Here is an 18,389-nt window from a genome sequence, read left to right on the forward strand (position 1 = left end):
TCTCAGTACAGTACCAGCGGAACTACACAGTTACAAATGTATGAATCGTACATTTATTAGTTGTAGCATGGTTGTAGGCTATATTGCACAACATTGTGCGTTTAAAAATATAGAAATTATAATACATGTGTTTAAATTTTGACACTCAGTGTGCTTTAGTTTACAAATTTTTAAATAATCTATTTCTTAACATCAAGCGGAAATATAATTGCAGATAATGTTAATAACTACCAAGTCCATTAATTGTTTATTAATACTGTATTTGCCACAAAACACACCGACTACATAGTGTACATCGCTTGATAAAATACGATAACCAAACAAGGAGACGCTGTGTAGTGCTCCCCTAGAGTCAAACGTCAGCGGGTGATTTACAGAAACTTGAGACGAGACAAATGAAAAATACACTTCGAACGCTTGTGTCTTATGGTTCCAAGTGTCGTCTGTTAAAACGGCAACCATGCGAGCGAAGTCATTATGCGCGTACGATGCAGCGTAAGTGTAGTGTCAGCCAATCACAAGATGAAGAGCTAAGGATGTTGATATTTTAAATGAGTTCAAATTATAATCATATATACGGGCTTATCAAATTTACAAGAACATTTGGGACTGCCTCTTTATCTTGCAGCTGATTACTTCTTTATATTCAATGTATCAGTGTTGATAGTTTTTGATAAAGACGTCACAAAATAATATAAAATATCTGCATAGATTCATATTAATCAATCAATAAATAATGAAAACTATACTTTTTAAAAGTATCAATATCCAATGCAATACGTACTATTTTACGACTGGAGTTATAGTGTAGTGTTTTACATACTATTTCGTTAATTGCCAATTTGTTGTACCGTATACACAACTCAGTGAAGCAGCAGCGAAGAGTGATTATCCAAACTACCTTAACCTAAACCTCCATCGATAGGCCTATAATTGGTAATGTTTCCTTGTTTATATCAAAGTGACTACGACATTGAATATAAAAAATGAGAGTGTGAACATTATTTTAAACTATTTGTTCGAAGGCAAACGCTCAATTATTTTCTTAGTATGAAACAATTCTTAAGATGTGCAGACAATTATTCTCGATCATTCATTTGTTTGCTCAGAAGTCTACAGACAATAGCGATGGTGATGACAGAAGGGCTCGCAAATTGTAACCGAAGAAGACAGTTACGATCTAACAACTTACGGACTCACAAGAAGTGGCTTACTCGGCTTTACGTATATAAAAGTTACAATCCCTACATTTCTAAAAAAATAGGAAAGGGCAGCGCACGTAGAAGTTAATGAGTTTACGCGCTATTAGCTAATGCCAGACGAATGAGCTGGATGACAAGCACCATTAAAATGAATGATTACGTCACGTCACTACGTGAATGCATGGCGCATGCCTCGTGAACCACTTTGAAGGAAGACAAACATTTAAGCAGTGGGTATGTTGTGACCATGTGGCCTACTAGCAATCATATACACACATTCAAATCAGACACAGGGGTAGGTACCGTTTCTAGATGATGTTCACGATCTAGGCTACAAAGGATTACTATATGTAGATACAAACGACTCGTAATCAGGAAGATGATTGTTCCAAATAACTCCAATAACACTGTGAGATTCACGACAGAGCAAATATGACACTATGGGCCCTGGGGGCGCACATGCGCGTATCATCTTCATTCTTTCTCCAAAATCCATTTCAAATTAAATATACAATTATCCCAGCCATGTCTATCCATGTGAATATTATATTAACATTGTAATTTCGAATTCAATTATATTCAGAAACAAATAATTCCATTTTAATACCTTACTTCATGTACACATAACCAGATGCTAAGCATCTTATAATCACCAGTTGAATCCACATGTCAACACGTACGTATTTTCCCCTGTAAAATTATTTCAACAAGTAATAGCAGCGATGTTAAGTCACACAATTAAACAATAGCGTTAAAAATTGTGTCTGCAACTAACTCCAAAATATTGAAGACAGAATATTATTGATACCCAAGTGCGGGTTTAAGTTATTGCGAATTGTAATCTTTAAGATAGCTTTAAAAACTTCTAATCATTTGCTAGAAAAGTACTACGTCACAGCGATTATCCGCGTTAGCATCCATCTACCAAAACAAGAAATTAAATGTACTGTATTTACTATCTTCTATAGTACTGTATTTCTTAATTTTCAAACATTTTTTTCGCTGATTTAAAGTCAATTTTCTGTGATTCTACGTCGCTGGTAACGTCTTCGACAAACGGAGTCTGTCTTTCGTTCACCACTTCTGGGGTAGGGGGATGCCGCTTTCCAGAATCAATATCATTAGTGGCTCTAAATGACACTGTGGGCGTTCGACGTTGAGGAGGTGGTGTTGATGGTGGTGGTTTATTAACGGTGGCGTGGTATCCTCCATAGTTTGTGGGTCTTGGAGGTCTTTTAGGCGCCTGTTCTGTGATCGTCTGAGGAGTTGAAGGAGGTGATTGTGGTGGAACACTTGTGCGTGATACACTTCGAATAAGCGGCTGGGTATGTTGTGTAGGAGGTGGTGAGATCTGCGGGAAACGCATCTCAATTGGTACTACCCTATCATGTGTACTAATGGGCTGGAATCGTGGTGCTTCCACTGCCAGCTCGCCCTTTTCGTTTATGAAACATTTCACCATGTTTGGGTTTACGTCATCTGGTAACGTATACTGGCGACTATAGCTACGCTGGGTGAAACCGCCTTGGTTGTTGGCCTCTCTATGGTTGGCATTTACTGTCACAGTCCTGTCCTTCACCTTCACCTGGATCTCCTGTGGACTATATTCGCTGAGATCCATGGTAGCCTGGAAGCTCCGGTTGTCATACTGTACCAAACTCATTTGTGGGTTTCCTTGAGGCCCAATGATGTATTGTTTTGGGTCGGGATTCTTCGAACTAGTGACAGTTACTGGTGTTGTGTAGTAACCGCGATAAGTTGTTGCGTCTTGTCCTACAGGAACCACTTGGATATCTCTCTCCTGCGTCCGCTTAGAGGTGGAAGTGACAATATTTCTAGTGTGTGACGTGTTTATGATTGGTTGCGGTGGCGTGACATATGTCGTCTGCTGTCGATACGTCTGTGACGTGATCGGCCGCGCTGAGTCTGTACTACTCAACGAGGAATCCGGAACATTAACGTTATATTCAACAGGAATAGTTTGCAGGGATGTGGGTTGAGTAACACTAACAGTCGGCTGTGAACCAGAGTAACCTGGGATCTTTATTTCGATATTCATCTTCGGTTATATCCCGATCTTCTGAAAAAATAAAAAAAAACACCGCAAACTAAATTTCGGCATAAATATGTAGGCCCTACTTAAGTCCCAATTTGATGTTTATCTAGATAAAGAGAATACTCACTGTAAATTAACCGCTAGGCAACTACGTAATTAATTTCAAAAACCATGAAGCATATATTTATCCATTGGCATATACCTTCCTACTGAAAATTACTACAGATACGTATGCATCAACAACGACCAATATTTTCCTCTTTATCTTAGTCCCACTTATGAACGCTGGGCGATTGAAATTCCGAGAGGTGACAGCGCTCGTCACTGGCCTACAGCAAAACCCTCAATAACCAACTTTCCAAAACTATATTTGATATTTCATCATCTTACATGCGACAGCGCCACCATTACGGTACACTAAATAGGATATAGCTTTTTGTATGTAATAACTATATTATGAAATTAGCTCATCTGTTATTTTGAGCCACATTACTGCCCCATTACTGCAGATGCCAAACTGCAATGTAATCGGAAAACGGCGATCTGATAGGACGATATCAATAGCCACAAATGGAAGCAAAGGTGTACAGTAGATACGGCAAATCAAATGTTATAATTTCATACAGTGTGAACGCGCGCACAATATGGGCTGACAAATTATCTAGATTTTGTAGTCCAGTGTCCGTGTATTAATATTAGTTGAAAACAGACGTATTAAAATTAGTTTCGTTTGTGATTTATTACATTGATAAGATCGAAGAAAATTAATATATATATTTGAAAGGACCGACGACTCATTAAGCGACCAGGTACACAAGCCGTAACACCGGGAACCAATCGGACTATAGCGCCTTCTTCCCTAAAAATGATTACGTATAAGATATAATAATTAATGCAAGTATGGAAGGGCGAGATCATGACCTCTAGGTGGCGCGCTAAGTAGCAAGGTGTCATTTGAAAGATTAGCGTGAATGCGTTGTCACTATAATTACGCGCGAAGGTATGCAAGATATGCATTCGTTGGTATGTCCATATTAATTTTCATATGCATATCCCTATCTCAGTTGTCATTTTCAGTCAATTTGAGAATGCTTCTTAATTTAGCGTCGGTAAATATTAATCTGGTTTGATCGTGCCTGTTTTCTAAATCAAGGCTCTTCGGTTATACAGTATTTATGTTGTAGGCTTGAATTGTACAGACACAAATAAACCAAACACTAGCTCAACTATCGGACAATACTGTATAATATAGAAAAATATTTCGAATTTGTCCGATGAGATTGTATTTAATCATGTTATTTCTTTTTGGCACTTGTTTTTCAGAAATTTATCTGATTTTGGTTGTCCAGGTATAAGTATTAATTAATGATGTCGTCATAGCAGTCACGGCGCGCCGGCATGTTGCCAGGACCACGCGCACGTGTCAGCGCATTCTGACTATGACGTCAGATTGTTCAGCTTTAGAATGACGTACTGCTGTCGAAACTTGTATTCTAAATACTTCACAAAAGAGAACCAGACCAGACCGAATTATTTTAATGCGAGCAAGTAACGAATGACATTTCACGAAAAGATAACTTTTAAACAGAATGTAAAATAAACATTGAAAATCCAGGTACGCACTAGGCTAGGCCACCGATGGTGGCGCTATCGAAGCTATCCGTGAACACGTCGTGCACAATGCATTCTTCACTGCCGATTTTTTTTTTCAATAGTATTTTTGCAAGTTTTGATTTGTATTAGATGAAGGAAAAAAAATGTACTTGTGAGGAAATTATGAGACAGAACGCCACAAAGTAGTGTTTAGCAGACCTTTATTTATGTCATAGCATATGACAATACTTTTCAAATATATATTTGTAATTACTAATTTTTACATTTTTACTCTTTAATTCAACCTATCTTTACAGTATCAAATTTGTGAAACCACATAATTAAAAATCATTGAAAAACTACACAAGTAAACAAGACAAGGCATACACATACATATTCCCCATAATATAAAAATCTACGACTTAATTAATATATATTTCATTTGCTTAACATTTGGAATGTTTACTACTCTGTGGGTGTTTTCTATCTGGGCTTCTGCTAACATTCACAAAAAATATTTTATTCCCTCCAAGACCAATAAAAAACCCATAAATAATTAGTACATAATATCTGCAGAAATGTAAAAGTAAATACAAAACCATGAAGAACAAATATACAGGCTAAATTAAATATATACTGGAATCAAGTATAAACTCTACCATAAACAACATTGAAATGCTTAGCTTTCAAATTAAAATCTTAGATAATCCAATTCCCATAGTGTTTGCATACACCCTTAAATTTCTGACAGCAAATTATTTTTATAGGAAAACATCTGTAAATCAACAGAAAATATATATATTATTTTTGGTCTGTGACTTTTAAGTTGACAACTTATGTAGTTCATTAAAATGAGCAATTAAAATCTTACTTTTATTTATTTTTTGGGTGGCAGTATTGTGCTACTCTGTAATTACAGAGGACACAGTCTGGTTTTGGCCTGGGGGTGTGAAAATTGGAATTTCAACCCACTTAGTGGAACTAATTTGCTGCCATGGGCCCCTCATACACAGATTCTACGAGGACTAAATAAAGTAATGAAAATATAAAATAAGAAAATTAGAAGTCGGGAAAACTCATTTCCCGCCATCTAGGAATCAACATTTTCTCGGAGGAGGGCCCCGACCAGCTTTAATTTTTGGGGTTCATTGACTCATACAAGAAAGAATACGTATGCAACGTATGTATAATGATACACACATAATAGGCCTATTTACTGTAATAAGAATGAGAAAAATTTACCTGACCATTTTCAAGGGTGAAGCCTTGAATTTTAAAGGAATTTAAAGTCCTTAAGTCATTAAAAGACACCTAGCTCAAAGTCAGGAAAGCACATTTCCTGCCATCAAAAGTTTCCCGGGGAGGACCCCCAGACCCGCCTCATTTTTGGGGTTTTTGGAAAAAATGTTGGCCGCCCCACCCCCTAAATTTAAACCAATTCATATTCCCATTCATCTTACTAGTGGCTCCCCCCCACCCCCACTTGGAAAACATTCCGCCGGCCCTGAATATTACCTGCTTTCTAACCAATCAGATGCCTGGAATCTATGTATGTCTCATAGGGCCCAGTGTGCTTTGGATCTGGGTAACTTTGTCAGTAATTACAGTATAGTAATATAATGTACAATCTTGGCAATATAAGCATTTGACATAATTCCTTAAAATAATTAAATTAAGTCTTAAATTTTGTATAAAAATCTAATTATATTTTGTTGCTTTTCAAATCTAATTACAGCACATTATTATTAAATTAATTATGACTTTTGATTGGCTAATTGCAGGGCTAATAGCTGCAAAGGCTTGTTGTGCTAGCACTTCCCATTGATGTAATCTTCTGTGACAACAAATGACCAATGAACGCCATCATTAATGGGAGCATGGGATGATGGTAGTAGAATATGACGAAACAAGGACCTGAATTTAAAAAATCAAATGCAATAAATTGGGCCAAGTTAGAAAAAAAGTATTCCGTTCAAATGAAGGAAAAAATTTGCAAGAGGTCCGGCTGCTATGTTTTCTTTGAAACAGAATCCTATCTCGAAAAGTACTACCATGAACATTAAAGTTGTTTGCAACAACCGTCCGCTGCATCTATGCTCAAATTTCGAACTCTATTCCAATTCTAATAGGGCGCCCCCTACCTTGTGGTAGTACATTTTTTTGTTTCATTGCATGCATGCAAAATCAGGGCAGTCGGACCTCTTGCTATTTTATACTCTTTGGTAGTACTGTTTTAAAAAGCATATTTTATACTTTTAGGTTTACATAATAAATTGCTATAAAAAGTACATACAATAATTAGTTTGAGTATACTTTATAATAGTTAAAATAGGAACTGTACTGTTATTGATGATGAAGATGACGATGATGATTAAAATAATAATGTGACTTCTTGCAAGAAGACAAGCTGTGTAGTATATAAACGATGTTTAAAATACTACAATACCTGAATGAACAAAAAACCAATCTATATCGTCTGGTTGATAAAAAAAAATATATATTATGATGATTGTGCTAACGGTGATAAATAAAAATTATAGTTGATTCAATGAATATATTATTGTAACAAAGTACAGATTTTGCAAGTATTATAAAATGGCTTACACAAAGCTCCCGCTATCATACGTGCTTAAAACCGTTATTGATCCTGATATGAGCTTGGTGAATCCGCCACACAATGCCATCGCCGATAGGAATGTGTGATGAAGGAAGCAGAACATGGCGCCAAAATGTCCTTAAGCAAATGAAATGAAGACAATGATAAATTATAGTAATGTTTTTTAATGATTTAATATAAAATATTATTGTTAAATTAATTAAAATGTTTATATCACATGTTTGCATATTTTTTGTTTATATCACATGTTTGCATATTTTCAAATCAACTTCCAGTCATCCTCTAATGACTGCTAAAATGTAAGCATTTTGAACCATTCTTTCTGTGACTGGTTGTGATGCTGATTAAATGCATGTAATTATGATATGACTACATGGCAATGATAGCTTAAACAAGCAAGAAGCTAACAAGATAATATTGGATTTATTATTTTCAGATGGGATGGTTAAGTACGTACCCTGCACATAAACTAATTAAAATGATGACCCTATAAATCACTAATTTTTTCTGGAACAAATATATAATTACACAAATAAATTTAAAAAAAATCTCACCTTCCACCTGATAGCCCCAAAAATATCCTCCAATTTTCAACAAAACCAAAACTATAAGGATTTTTATAAATCTAGGAATAAATACAATTGATACTAAATTAGTTACCCTACCATATTTATATTTAAATATGAAAGTATATCTAACATACCTAAGCCTAGTTAATGTATTTAATATTCTGTATGTATAGAGACCTTGAAACAATGTTTTATAATTTTTTCTATTTTGTGCAACTTTCCAAGAAGACAAATGAATTCTTAATCTGTATGCATGTTCTGACTATATTTCTAATATAAAATTTCTAAAGTTTGGTATATCTGACACAAATATAGGACAAAAATATGAATGAAATACAGATAGAAAAAACATACATACCACACCAACTTTTTTCAGTCTGCTTCGTTCATCATTATTGATGTAGCGTTCAATACTCGTTTCTCCGCGGCTAATCAGAAGTATGTGCCACAATGTGAGTGCGCCTAGAGCGATGGTAACGCTAAATGTCAGGAAGAATTCATAAACAATTAATTTGTGGAATGTACTTTCCTTTTCATGCACAATTTGATTGATAGCATTTCTTTCTGGCTCATTCTCCGCTACACCTCTCTGAAAAAAAATAAAATCATAAAAATAATATTTTCCCCTCTTAAGTTTTTGTTTTGAAATCAATGTTACTTTATTACAATAGCAGCTGTGACTTCTAGAGTTCAATCTAGCTTATTTCTGGCCAACTTTGTGAGGGTGTATGTCAGTTGTTTGGAGAAGTGTCCATTGTTGGAATATCTCTGTGATATACCTTCAGGCCGGTAGACAGGCACATTTCAAACAATGGATAAGGAACATTTTGCAGATGGGCTAGGCCCTACAGGTGCAATACAATTTTTACATTGTTGTTCCTTCCTTGAAAACTGCTGCTACCAAAAATTTCATTATATGTTTATCATAGAACAGCTTTTATACTTACACCTTTTACAATACTTGCAATTCCTTTGATTGGTGATAAATAGTGTACGATATTAGCATAGGTTTTCTAAAACATAAAATGTATAAACAAACAAAATTAGTACTTGTTCCTTTGTGGTGTATATTGACTTATTGAAGTGACACAGTGAAAAAAAAAATATGTGTGGGTCATCTTGTACGAACTGAGTTCAAGAAATGGCAGTGGATGTAGAATTTGAATTAATGAATTAAAAAGTGCATTGAAATAGTAGTTAAGTTAGTTTTATACCTCCTTGGTAATTCTTCAATGAAATATAAACAATAATAGTTCTTTAGATATAAAACACTGTTAAACAATCAAAAGTATTAATTGTCTACAATAATATAACAAGAATTTCAGAATTCAATAATTCATTATTCACAATTATATCTTTCTGAAATAGAGGTGGCTAACAATGATGGGAAATCTTGCCTCCACAATGTTGTCTACCACACAAAGTATAACATTTTTAACCAAATATAACTTAACCAATATAAAAACTGTTTCTTTACCTCTATGTCAAAGAATTCTTGTTTGAATAGCGGCCACACTGAGATACTAACAAAGATAGTGCCCATCAACATAAACACACAGAACTGTATGAAGTACCTATGGTTAAAATGACCTACACAATTATTCAACCAAGCTAGGAGGTCTGGTCAAGGAAAGGAGAACTTTAAAGTTAATTTAAAAAATGAAAACACTGAATTCAATAAATAAAAATCAACTTCTAATGTGGCATAGATAAAAAAAAAAAGTTTTTGCAGATTTACATTTGAATGAAAATCATTAAATTGATTAGAAGTTATATTTTCACTTGTTCACTAAACTCCCTTTGCACCCCCATCATACCCCCCCATTTCAATACCCTTGCATATGCTACTACTGGAATAGTTATGTAACTAAGTCACAATCTGTTTACAGATGAAGCTGTCAAAATGAGAGTGAAATCTAGAAATATCAAATAACACTGATTTTGAAAGTCAACTTTTATTTACTATACAATCATCCACATCAACTGCAATACATGGTAATTATAATTGTCTAAATTGTTTTCAAAAAAGGATACGACAGTGATGATCCATTTTCAAGACACATTTATTGCACACACTACAGTGATGAGTTCTTGCTGGCTTTGGTCCTATACAACGCTTACATATTGTTGCAGCACCTATCTCAGAATTATTCTAAAAAAATATATAATATCAAAAACATATATAAGCACAGTGGAGCTGCAAATAAATACACCTTCATACAGGGAAATCTTGAATTTAACATATAGTAATGAAGGTGTTTTGGCTTATTTTGGTATGTAGTGCATACACACAGAAGTATTGCATTATGTGCTTTATATGTTCATCTTCATTAATTATCATTATTTTTCAGGGCCATAAATATTACTATACTAGTGAGTAAAATAAAAAAGGTAATTATTATGTTACTTACCACTGGTGGGCAACCTGGGGAAGTCCTCACCCCCTTATAATAATTAAAAATAATATTAACGAGAAGCCAATGGCCAACAACTAAGAGAAAAGGCACCACAAGTCCAATCTGATCCTCAATATAATATGGGAGAACATAAAAATAGTATATCAGTACCACTGATGTAGTTAAACCGGTTACCATGACTACAAACATCTGCAAGAAAAAAACAAAGAAAAAGATTTATGTAATCACTAAAATTATGTGAGTGACACTGTGTTTCAATCAACACTCGTAAGCAAAATGTAGGTAAGTTTTTATCTTTTCAAAATGCAACTTTTGTAATCCTTGTTATATTTTGTATTTCTGTGCTATTGTCTTTTTAAAGTATTGATGTACCACACCAGTGTGTGTCACCGATACAAAGGTGCAATTTCCAATTAAATTGGTCTGATTTGATATAATATCTACACATGCATGGCAAGATTATTGGAATACAAAATTGTCTGTTTGCTGCCCCAAATGCTTCAATGATATTGCTCAGCATCAAAATAACACATATAAAATGGTTATTCAGTGAAATAAACACCATTCTGAATAATGCACACACTTTAGAAATGTGCGCTGGAAGGCAATCAAGGACGGATGCCCAGTGGTGGCTGCAGAAATTTGTTGATGAGGGGCCCGATGTGTCTGAACCAAGACCTACAAAGCCTTGGTCAGCGGCCCTGAATAGAAAAAAAACCCTGCTAGGGTTCTCAGGGAGTTTTTATGGCTTATTATGGTCCAAAATGTGATTTTAGACCACAATACTAGGGACTGACAATCAAAATAATGTTATTTGGATAGGAAAATTATTATTTAAAAAATGTTTTGATCTGACGACCTAGTCGTTCATCAGACAACAGGGGGTCCAGGCCAGTTCGGAGGAGGGGGGGGGGGAATGCCCTCCTGCCCCCGATGTAGCCATCACTGAGGATGCCTATTAAACCATGTTCCATGGGGAACCATTCACTAGATGAGGTTGTTGGCAATGATGGAATTGTGATATTACCTTTAGCAAATGGAAGTAGAAATATGGTACCGTACCTCTAGCAACGGCGTATAATGAAGGCAAAAAATATAAATATAATATCTGTGATACACAAGTAACTCTTAGTTACATAAAAGCTAGGATACAATCAGAACACTAACCCCTTTATCAAAAAATGTATTAATTTAACAAAAACTATACTTACAGGACCTAAGTATTTAGCCACTTTGTCAACGGTCCAAAAAATAGGTTCCATTGCTGCATCCAACACAGCATTCTTTGATGAAAACGAATTAAATGTAACAGATTTAATTGCAAAAATACACAATCGGAAGCAATCAAAGAAAGGGGAAATACTGTCTTCTAATCTTCGCATTAAGCGAAAACATCCACGCTTGAGAGCAAACATCGTCTCGTTTTTCCTTTTGTTCAACGTGAGGAATACTGTATTTAAATTTGATCAAGAATTTCTGTGTAGTCATCTAATACCTGAAAAATAAAAATGATAAAATAAACACACAGGAATATACATGTGCTCTAGCCTTTTACAAGCCATATTTCACAAGGATATTTAGTGTAAACTACCATTCATAGAATTATTACATTTAAACTAAAGAAACTTCAAAAAGTCGTCGATTCTGATAATATTTTTGGACTTAATTTTGAAGCATGTTAATTCTTCAAGAGTTTCTCTTTTAGCTCACACTCTTTATACAACATTAACTTTATAGAAAATTTATTTGTTCCTTCCAAAAATTTCAAAATTGGGGTTTTTAATTCAATTCAATTCAAATTTATTTCTCCAAAAGGAAATTACATTGAGAAAAGTCATTGCTCGTAAAATTGCAATAGAGAAATACATCATTATGAATATACAAAATTATAAGTATAGAAAGGTGAGGGTGACAATAAATTGATATGGTATTCATCTCACTTTCAAATGTGGAATGGGCGTGTCCCAAGCGACTGTCCACATTGGTACGAGTTGACTTCAGTACGAGTTCATCTCGTCTTGAAGGTCCCAATTGGCAATAGTAGGTCCACGGTGGTTTCATCACGGGACATTAACGGGAAGGTTAGACTAGGCCTAGCCTGCACCTACTTCAACATAGCTTTTTTAGGCCTAGCTACTAATTAAGCTAATACAGATCTAAGCTAAGATTAGTACTAGCCTAGACACTAGATATGCCGTGAAGGAAAGTCATCATCATTTTGACCTACAGTACAAAACTTGAAACATCGGATTGTTACCCTTCTTCGAAAGGCACCTCCATTTTTCATTCTAAAACCAAAATAGAATCATTTCTCTGTCATAAAGATCGAACCTTTTACTTTACTGCGGACCGAAATATTATAATCAATATTTTTAACAATCTTAATATATTTACAAAAGTATATTTTTTAAATATTTTATTACATTTTAAATATTTTATTGAAGTAATGTAAAATTGACAATAATTACAAAAATATTATTATCATAGCAATATATTGGCGAACTTAGTCACTTAATTTGAATCGTGTGAGTTCAACCTTCTATTAATTCCATCTTTTGACACTGAGGCAATCATCGCATGGAAAATAGATCGTCGATCTTTGGTAAACAAGTAGAAAAAAGTAAAACACAATAACTTGTTAGAATGGTTTCTCTTTATAAAGATAAAGAAGAATGGAAGGATGTCACTCCAATTCCACAAGATGATGGACCTCATCCCGTTGTAAGAATTGCATATTCTGAAAGATGTGAGCTATTTTCCTATATTTGTCGTAGGTCTAGCATAAAGGCTAACGCGACCACTGCGTTCGTGGGGACATTAGGGCGTATAGTAGGCTAGGTAATTGGTTAAGGCTAGGCCTAGCTTTTTATGCATTCATTAATTTTCTTATTTCAGTCAAGGATGTTTTTGATTATTTTCGGGCGATCATCAAAAGTGATGAGAAGAGTGAGAGGGCTTTGCAATTAACAACTGATGCTGCTGAACTCAATCCTGCGAATTATTCAGTTTGGTAGGTACAAAAACTGCATCATACATGAAAATATTGGATAATAATAATAATAAAATAATAATAATTAATGCAGATCAAAGTTGAGTACACTAATGGTTTTATATGTTGAATAGGCTAGAATGAAGTAACCAAAACCTCCATTAATAAATTATAGACTGTGGATTACATAATCAAAGGTGGTGATTGGTGGAGCTGGCTTGTCCCTAACCTAAAACTCAAGCCTTGCTATCTTAATGTACTATGACATGTCGGAAGAATATCATCAGTGTAAATTATAATGTGTTTGTCATTTTTGGTAATTATTTATAGTTTCTGCACCTTTTATTCTGTCTTCTGGTTCTTTTTGTTAATTTTTTATGAGCAAAAAAGTGTTAATATGCAAAAATTGTAGCATCAATTAATATTTATTTTCTCCAACAGGCAATACCGGCGACTAATTTTGAAGGCTTTGAATAAAGACTTACAAGAGGAACTAGATTTTATCAAAGAAATTATCCAAGAAAATCCAAAAAATTATCAAGTTTGGTAAGTCAGTAATAGATGAGAGCCTGGTAAAGACACAAAGCTGATCAGTACAGTACTGACAAATGACAAGTGATTTACTTTTTCTTTTTATTTAATTATATATTTTTGTACTTTTTCTCATCAAAATCTGTACAGGCATCATAGAAAAATACTTGTGGAGTGGACACAAGATCCATCAGATGAACTTGAATTTTCTGAAGAAATCCTTCACTTAGACGCTAAGAATTACCATGCCTGGTCGCACCGGCAGTGGATTCTTGAAACGTTCAAATTATGGGATGGTGAATTGGCATTTGTGGACAAGCTGCTTTTGCAAGACCTGAGAAACAACTCTGCATGGAATCAACGCTATTTTGTGATTAGTAATGTTAGCAAGATTGAATCTGATGTACTTAAAAGAGAAGTAGAGTATGTTTATTTTTTATTTATTTTAATGTTTTTATTTCATTCATCCAAAAGTGAGTAAGAAATACAGCTCTATAAACTATACTGTATTTTTATATTGATGTTGACTTTTGTAACCAATCTTTGAATATAAATTAAATTTTCATTTCATACATAGATATACTTTAGAGAAGATACAAAAAGCACCTAATAATGAAAGTCCTTGGAATTACTTAAGAGGGTAGGTATCACATCTTCTTTTAGTTATTAACTTTCTCTACATACTGTATACTGATATGTAGTTTGGCCTATGCAGAAGTATATAGACCAGTTTGGAGTTGGAGTGGACTTTTGGTCACACTAATAATGTACTGTATCTGGTTATTTTGTTATTTATCTTTTAGAGGGACCCACTGTTGAAATCATTGCTTGTCATGGTTTTTATTTTTCCACCTTTTTATAACTTTTGTGTTATTTATAATGAAAAAAAGGAGTAGAATAAAATTGATTGATTGAAATTTCTGGCTTGCATTTTGGGAGTAGGGTACTAGATATTTTGTATACATTAACTAACCTGGTTATATTGCATTGTACAGCATTTTATCAGACCATGAGATGTACAAGTACCCAGGCCTAATGGATACTTGCCAGGAGATGTATAATAAGGACATTCGCTCACCATACCTCATAGCGTGCATTATTGACATGTACGAGGAGATGTTAGAGGCAAAGACAAGTCAGGATGATACTCTTATGAAGGCAGTACAGGTAAGTCTAAAGCAGTGGTGTAACGCTGGTGCCAGGGCCCTTTGGCTTTCTGAGACTGGGGGCCCTATTTTGGTCACGGTCGCCAATTCCATTATGGATTTTAGATGTTCTCGTTTTTTAATCACATACAGTATGTCATTGTAGTCTAAATGTTTATATTGATGAAATAAGTGATATGATATCAGTGGCGAATCCAAGAATTTAAAATTATAGAGGGGGCCCAGGAAGGTCTATACCACCTTAGCCCCAGCATGGTTGGGGCTGAGGTAAGAAGGTTTATGATTATGGCACCTATACATGGCCAGATATGGCACTCACAGACTTTAAATTTGAATACAAGTTTATTTATTTCTCCCCTTTTTTTTATACTTTAGTAGGGGGTCCTGAGTTGGCCTTTTATCTGTCATTGGGCATAATATGAAATATGTCCTACAGTTGACATTAGAGACACATACTGTTATGATCAACAAAGCTCTTTTGGGTCAGGGTACTAGATCAAGGACCCTATGGGTCGGGGCCCTGCAGACTGCTGCACCAGAGCACATTGGTGCTACTCCACTGGTCTAGTGCTGGTAATAGTGATAATAAACTTAATGATGCTCATGATAATCCCAAAGCTGATGCTAATAATAATGTTGATGTGTTTCTTCTACACAGCATTGTAATGAACTTGCCGATCAATATGATGAAATACGGAAAGAATACTGGCGGTATGTGGAGCGCTCTCTAGTATGTCGCTTTGGTACCAGCAAAGATGAGTAGAAGACGAGCAATGCAAATGGAGTAACAAGAACCTTTGTGCTAGTAGTTCTTCATTTTGAATTTGAAAATGGAGTAGCTCTGTGATTAAGATACCTACCTTTCATTCCTAGAGCTCTGGGTTCCAGTCAAGTCAAGTGACAGAATTTTTTCCACAAAAAAAAAAAAAAAAAAAAATCTGCCTGAGCCTTATAAAAAGACTTCATATGGGGATGCTGAAGTGGTGTGTCACTTATTATTATAAGACAATAATTAAGTTCGCTATTGGCAATCCTTGGCCCAAATAACACAAGAAATAAAAATTAGGTTTTAAAGAATATTGAACTTTCAATTTATTGAAAGTTTCACATTAAATTATGCAAATTTGTGTGTTAAAAATGTACCTCTGATGTATCTCTAGCTATTTACATGTATTTGTGTACTGTATTTACATTGCTCAAAGTAAAATGTTTACATGATGTATGCTAATGTGCTCTATATATTAATATATATCATTCATATGGGGATGCTGAAGTGGTGTGTCACTTATTATTATCAGACAATAATTAAGTTTGCTATTGGCAATCCTTGGCCCAAATAACACAAGAAATAAAAATTAGGTTTTAAAGAATATTGAACTTTCAATTTATTGAAAGTTTCACATTAGATTATGCAAATTTGTGTGTGTTAAAAATGTACCTCTGATGTATCTCTAGCTATTTACATGTATTTGTGTACTGTATTTACATTGCTCAAAGTAAAATGTTTACATGATGTATGCTAATGTGCTCTATATATTAATATATATCAAGGTGGTACTGTATATACCATAGGTGGTCAAGTGCAGCCCGGGGACCACTTGTGACCCAATGACAGTTTTGTTGGGGCCTGGGAAAGTAAATAAAAATCCTATATGTGCGGCATATCTACCATTTTTGGCTATAAACCCCTTGTTGTTATGCGATGCTGGTTATCTTTAAAAGTGTTATAAAACTGAGCATCAAGAGGGACAAAAGTTTAAAGGGAGGTAATGTATTTATACTGCACAAAAACAAGTGAACAGACATAATTGGAAATACAGTTAAACTTGCCTACAGTAAGTCGACTTTGCCTAAGTCAAATAATTTTTAAGTCGATCTTATTTACATACTAAATTGTTGTGTTCGCACTTAATTAACCATCTGTAAGTCAAATTTTATCCAAGCTGAACACTTTTCAACGCCATTTTGGATTCGACTTAGGCAAGTTCAACTGTACAGGAAAGAACAACTCAAAGCCAGAACCTGTAGCAACCCAGTAGCTCATTATGTCTTTAAAAGCACACTGGAAATGCCAAATTTCACCATATGAACTTATGTGTTTGTGTGCTGCCCTCACTTTGCCCATCCCAATACAATGTTTGATTGGATGGGCCTCCTTGACATCACTGAAGCTACTACAACTATATCTATTCTGCTTTTTGTAATATGTCATTTATTGAAAGCCTGTTGAAAGTTTTAAACTTTAATGAACCTATGTGAGCTTATCTAAAGACTCTAGTGTATAAATTCTTAGAATAAAACTATGTTAATGTTGCCATGGAAACATAATTAGTATTATGTTGATATTATAGGCTATTTACACTTCTGTATGCACTTTGTGAGTCAACTGATTGTTTGTTTAGACTTTCCCACAGAAGAATTATGTTAATTTTTGTATTTCTCCTAGGCAAACAGGTGGCTCTGCATTGCAGTCCCTAAAGAATTCACTGTAATTATTCATGTCTATGTGAGTGTATTAAAATGTCATTGTTACTGTCCATAATAACTGTAATTGATTGATAGAACGAATAGTTGTATTCCACGTAGAATATGAATTTGGTCATAGTTCACACAACCATGTTTGAAATCATGTTAAGCTTAAAATATACAGATTGTTAAGACTACTGTACTGCATTTTGAGTTATTAACCATGTATAATCTATGCAGATCTCTATAGTCTTAGCCTATTGGATGACCCTACTCTGTAAACTGATGCAGGTTTTCCTGTAGATATCTTGGAGTTAGCACAGAGCTTGATAAGCTCGGTGGAAAATAATGAATTAAACAAATGTTTAAATAAAGCTATTAGTTTTAAGCTCTGAAAATTAACAAAAAAAGTAAGAATTTAAAGAATAAATGTTAAATAAAAGTCTATATGAAAGTCTATAAAATCACTACATACTCCTGTTAATAGTGATGGAAAACTTCAGAGATGAAGATACATTATCCAACAGGCATTGAAAGACACAAGTTCAAATTCTAACAAAGTGCATTACACTTTGTTAGAATTTTAAACCAATCAATGTATTCGTTTTATTATATTGAGATTTCTGTAACAGCCAACTTACATAATGTTCGTCACTCATGCTGAAGAAGGCCTGATGACAGGCCGAAATATTCATGTGAATAATAAATTTAGTGTTTCAAGTCTATCAAGTCAATCTTTTTGTCTATACTTTTGAGTTATATATATATATATATTTATATAAA

The 18,389-nt window shown here is 34.4% G+C and overlaps 3 protein-coding genes across 7 annotated transcripts; 1 reads left to right on the forward strand and 2 right to left on the reverse strand.

Annotated features, from left to right (window-relative positions):
- Window positions 1-30: 30 nt before the first annotated feature.
- On the reverse strand, window positions 31-3,682 carry LOC117114019. Of its 3 annotated transcripts, none has more exons than XM_033257548.1 (2): window positions 3,461-3,682; window positions 31-3,282 (listed from the first exon to the last, which is right to left on the reverse strand). In XM_033257548.1, the coding sequence occupies exon 2, from the start codon at window positions 3,259-3,261 to the stop codon at window positions 2,182-2,184; it is 1,080 nt and encodes a 359-aa protein (XP_033113439.1). In that variant the 5' UTR covers window positions 3,262-3,282; window positions 3,461-3,682; the 3' UTR covers window positions 31-2,181. The 3 variants fall into 3 exon arrangements, with proteins under 3 accessions (XP_033113439.1, XP_033113438.1, XP_033113437.1); XM_033257547.1 differs by having other exon boundaries at window positions 3,386-3,681; XM_033257546.1 differs by having other exon boundaries at window positions 31-3,310; window positions 3,386-3,679.
- Window positions 3,683-5,055: 1,373 nt separating this feature from the next.
- Window positions 5,056-12,799, reverse strand: LOC117113994 (palmitoyltransferase ZDHHC16-like). Of its 3 annotated transcripts, none has more exons than XM_033257509.1 (10): window positions 12,682-12,799; window positions 11,666-11,949; window positions 10,449-10,643; window positions 10,072-10,189; window positions 9,515-9,648; window positions 8,985-9,050; window positions 8,396-8,626; window positions 8,023-8,093; window positions 7,456-7,585; window positions 5,056-6,765 (listed from the first exon to the last, which is right to left on the reverse strand). In XM_033257509.1, the coding sequence occupies exons 2-9, from the start codon at window positions 11,867-11,869 to the stop codon at window positions 7,471-7,473; spliced, it is 1,134 nt and encodes a 377-aa protein (XP_033113400.1). In that variant the 5' UTR covers window positions 11,870-11,949; window positions 12,682-12,799; the 3' UTR covers window positions 5,056-6,765; window positions 7,456-7,470. The 3 variants fall into 3 exon arrangements, with proteins under 3 accessions (XP_033113400.1, XP_033113401.1, XP_033113402.1); XM_033257510.1 differs by having other exon boundaries at window positions 12,712-12,781; XM_033257511.1 differs by lacking the exon at window positions 12,682-12,799 and adding an exon at window positions 12,395-12,607.
- A 210-nt stretch (window positions 12,800-13,009) lies between these two features.
- On the forward strand, window positions 13,010-16,056 carry LOC117113995 (protein farnesyltransferase/geranylgeranyltransferase type-1 subunit alpha-like). The gene is made up of 7 exons (XM_033257513.1): window positions 13,010-13,200; window positions 13,350-13,464; window positions 13,885-13,989; window positions 14,125-14,397; window positions 14,552-14,614; window positions 14,970-15,141; window positions 15,799-16,056. The coding sequence occupies exons 1-7, from the start codon at window positions 13,098-13,100 to the stop codon at window positions 15,901-15,903; spliced, it is 936 nt and encodes a 311-aa protein (XP_033113404.1). The 5' UTR covers window positions 13,010-13,097; the 3' UTR covers window positions 15,904-16,056.
- Window positions 16,057-18,389: the final 2,333 nt, after the last annotated feature.

The sequence above is a fragment of the Anneissia japonica genome, unplaced genomic scaffold (assembly GCF_011630105.1).
Source record: "Anneissia japonica isolate Jap-2015-1 unplaced genomic scaffold, ASM1163010v1 scaffold281_len866295_cov195, whole genome shotgun sequence".
Lineage (NCBI taxonomy): Eukaryota > Metazoa > Echinodermata > Crinoidea > Comatulida > Comatulidae > Anneissia > Anneissia japonica.

Bases quoted from the DNA above. Each gene is read 5' to 3' on its own strand.
- LOC117114019 (XM_033257548.1), bottom strand. From the start codon at position 3,261: ATGAATATCGAAATAAAGATCCCAGGTTACTCTGGTTCACAGCCGACT.
- LOC117113994 (XM_033257509.1), bottom strand. From the start codon at position 11,869: ATGTTTGCTCTCAAGCGTGGATGTTTTCGCTTAATGCGAAGATTAGAA. The intron at 9,649-10,071 runs GTATCCTTTTTT...CAGACCTCCTAG, and splicing joins GAAAATGGATCATCACTGTC to CTTGGTTGAATAATTGTGTA. The intron at 8,627-8,984 runs GTAAGTATAAAA...ATTTTTTTTCAG, and splicing joins TTGCAAGTATTGTAAAAGGT to AGAGGTGTAGCGGAGAATGA.
- LOC117113995 (XM_033257513.1), top strand. From the start codon at position 13,098: ATGGTTTCTCTTTATAAAGATAAAGAAGAATGGAAGGATGTCACTCCA. The intron at 14,615-14,969 runs GTAGGTATCACA...TGCATTGTACAG, and splicing joins CCTTGGAATTACTTAAGAGG to CATTTTATCAGACCATGAGA. The intron at 15,142-15,798 runs GTAAGTCTAAAG...TCTTCTACACAG, and splicing joins CTCTTATGAAGGCAGTACAG to CATTGTAATGAACTTGCCGA.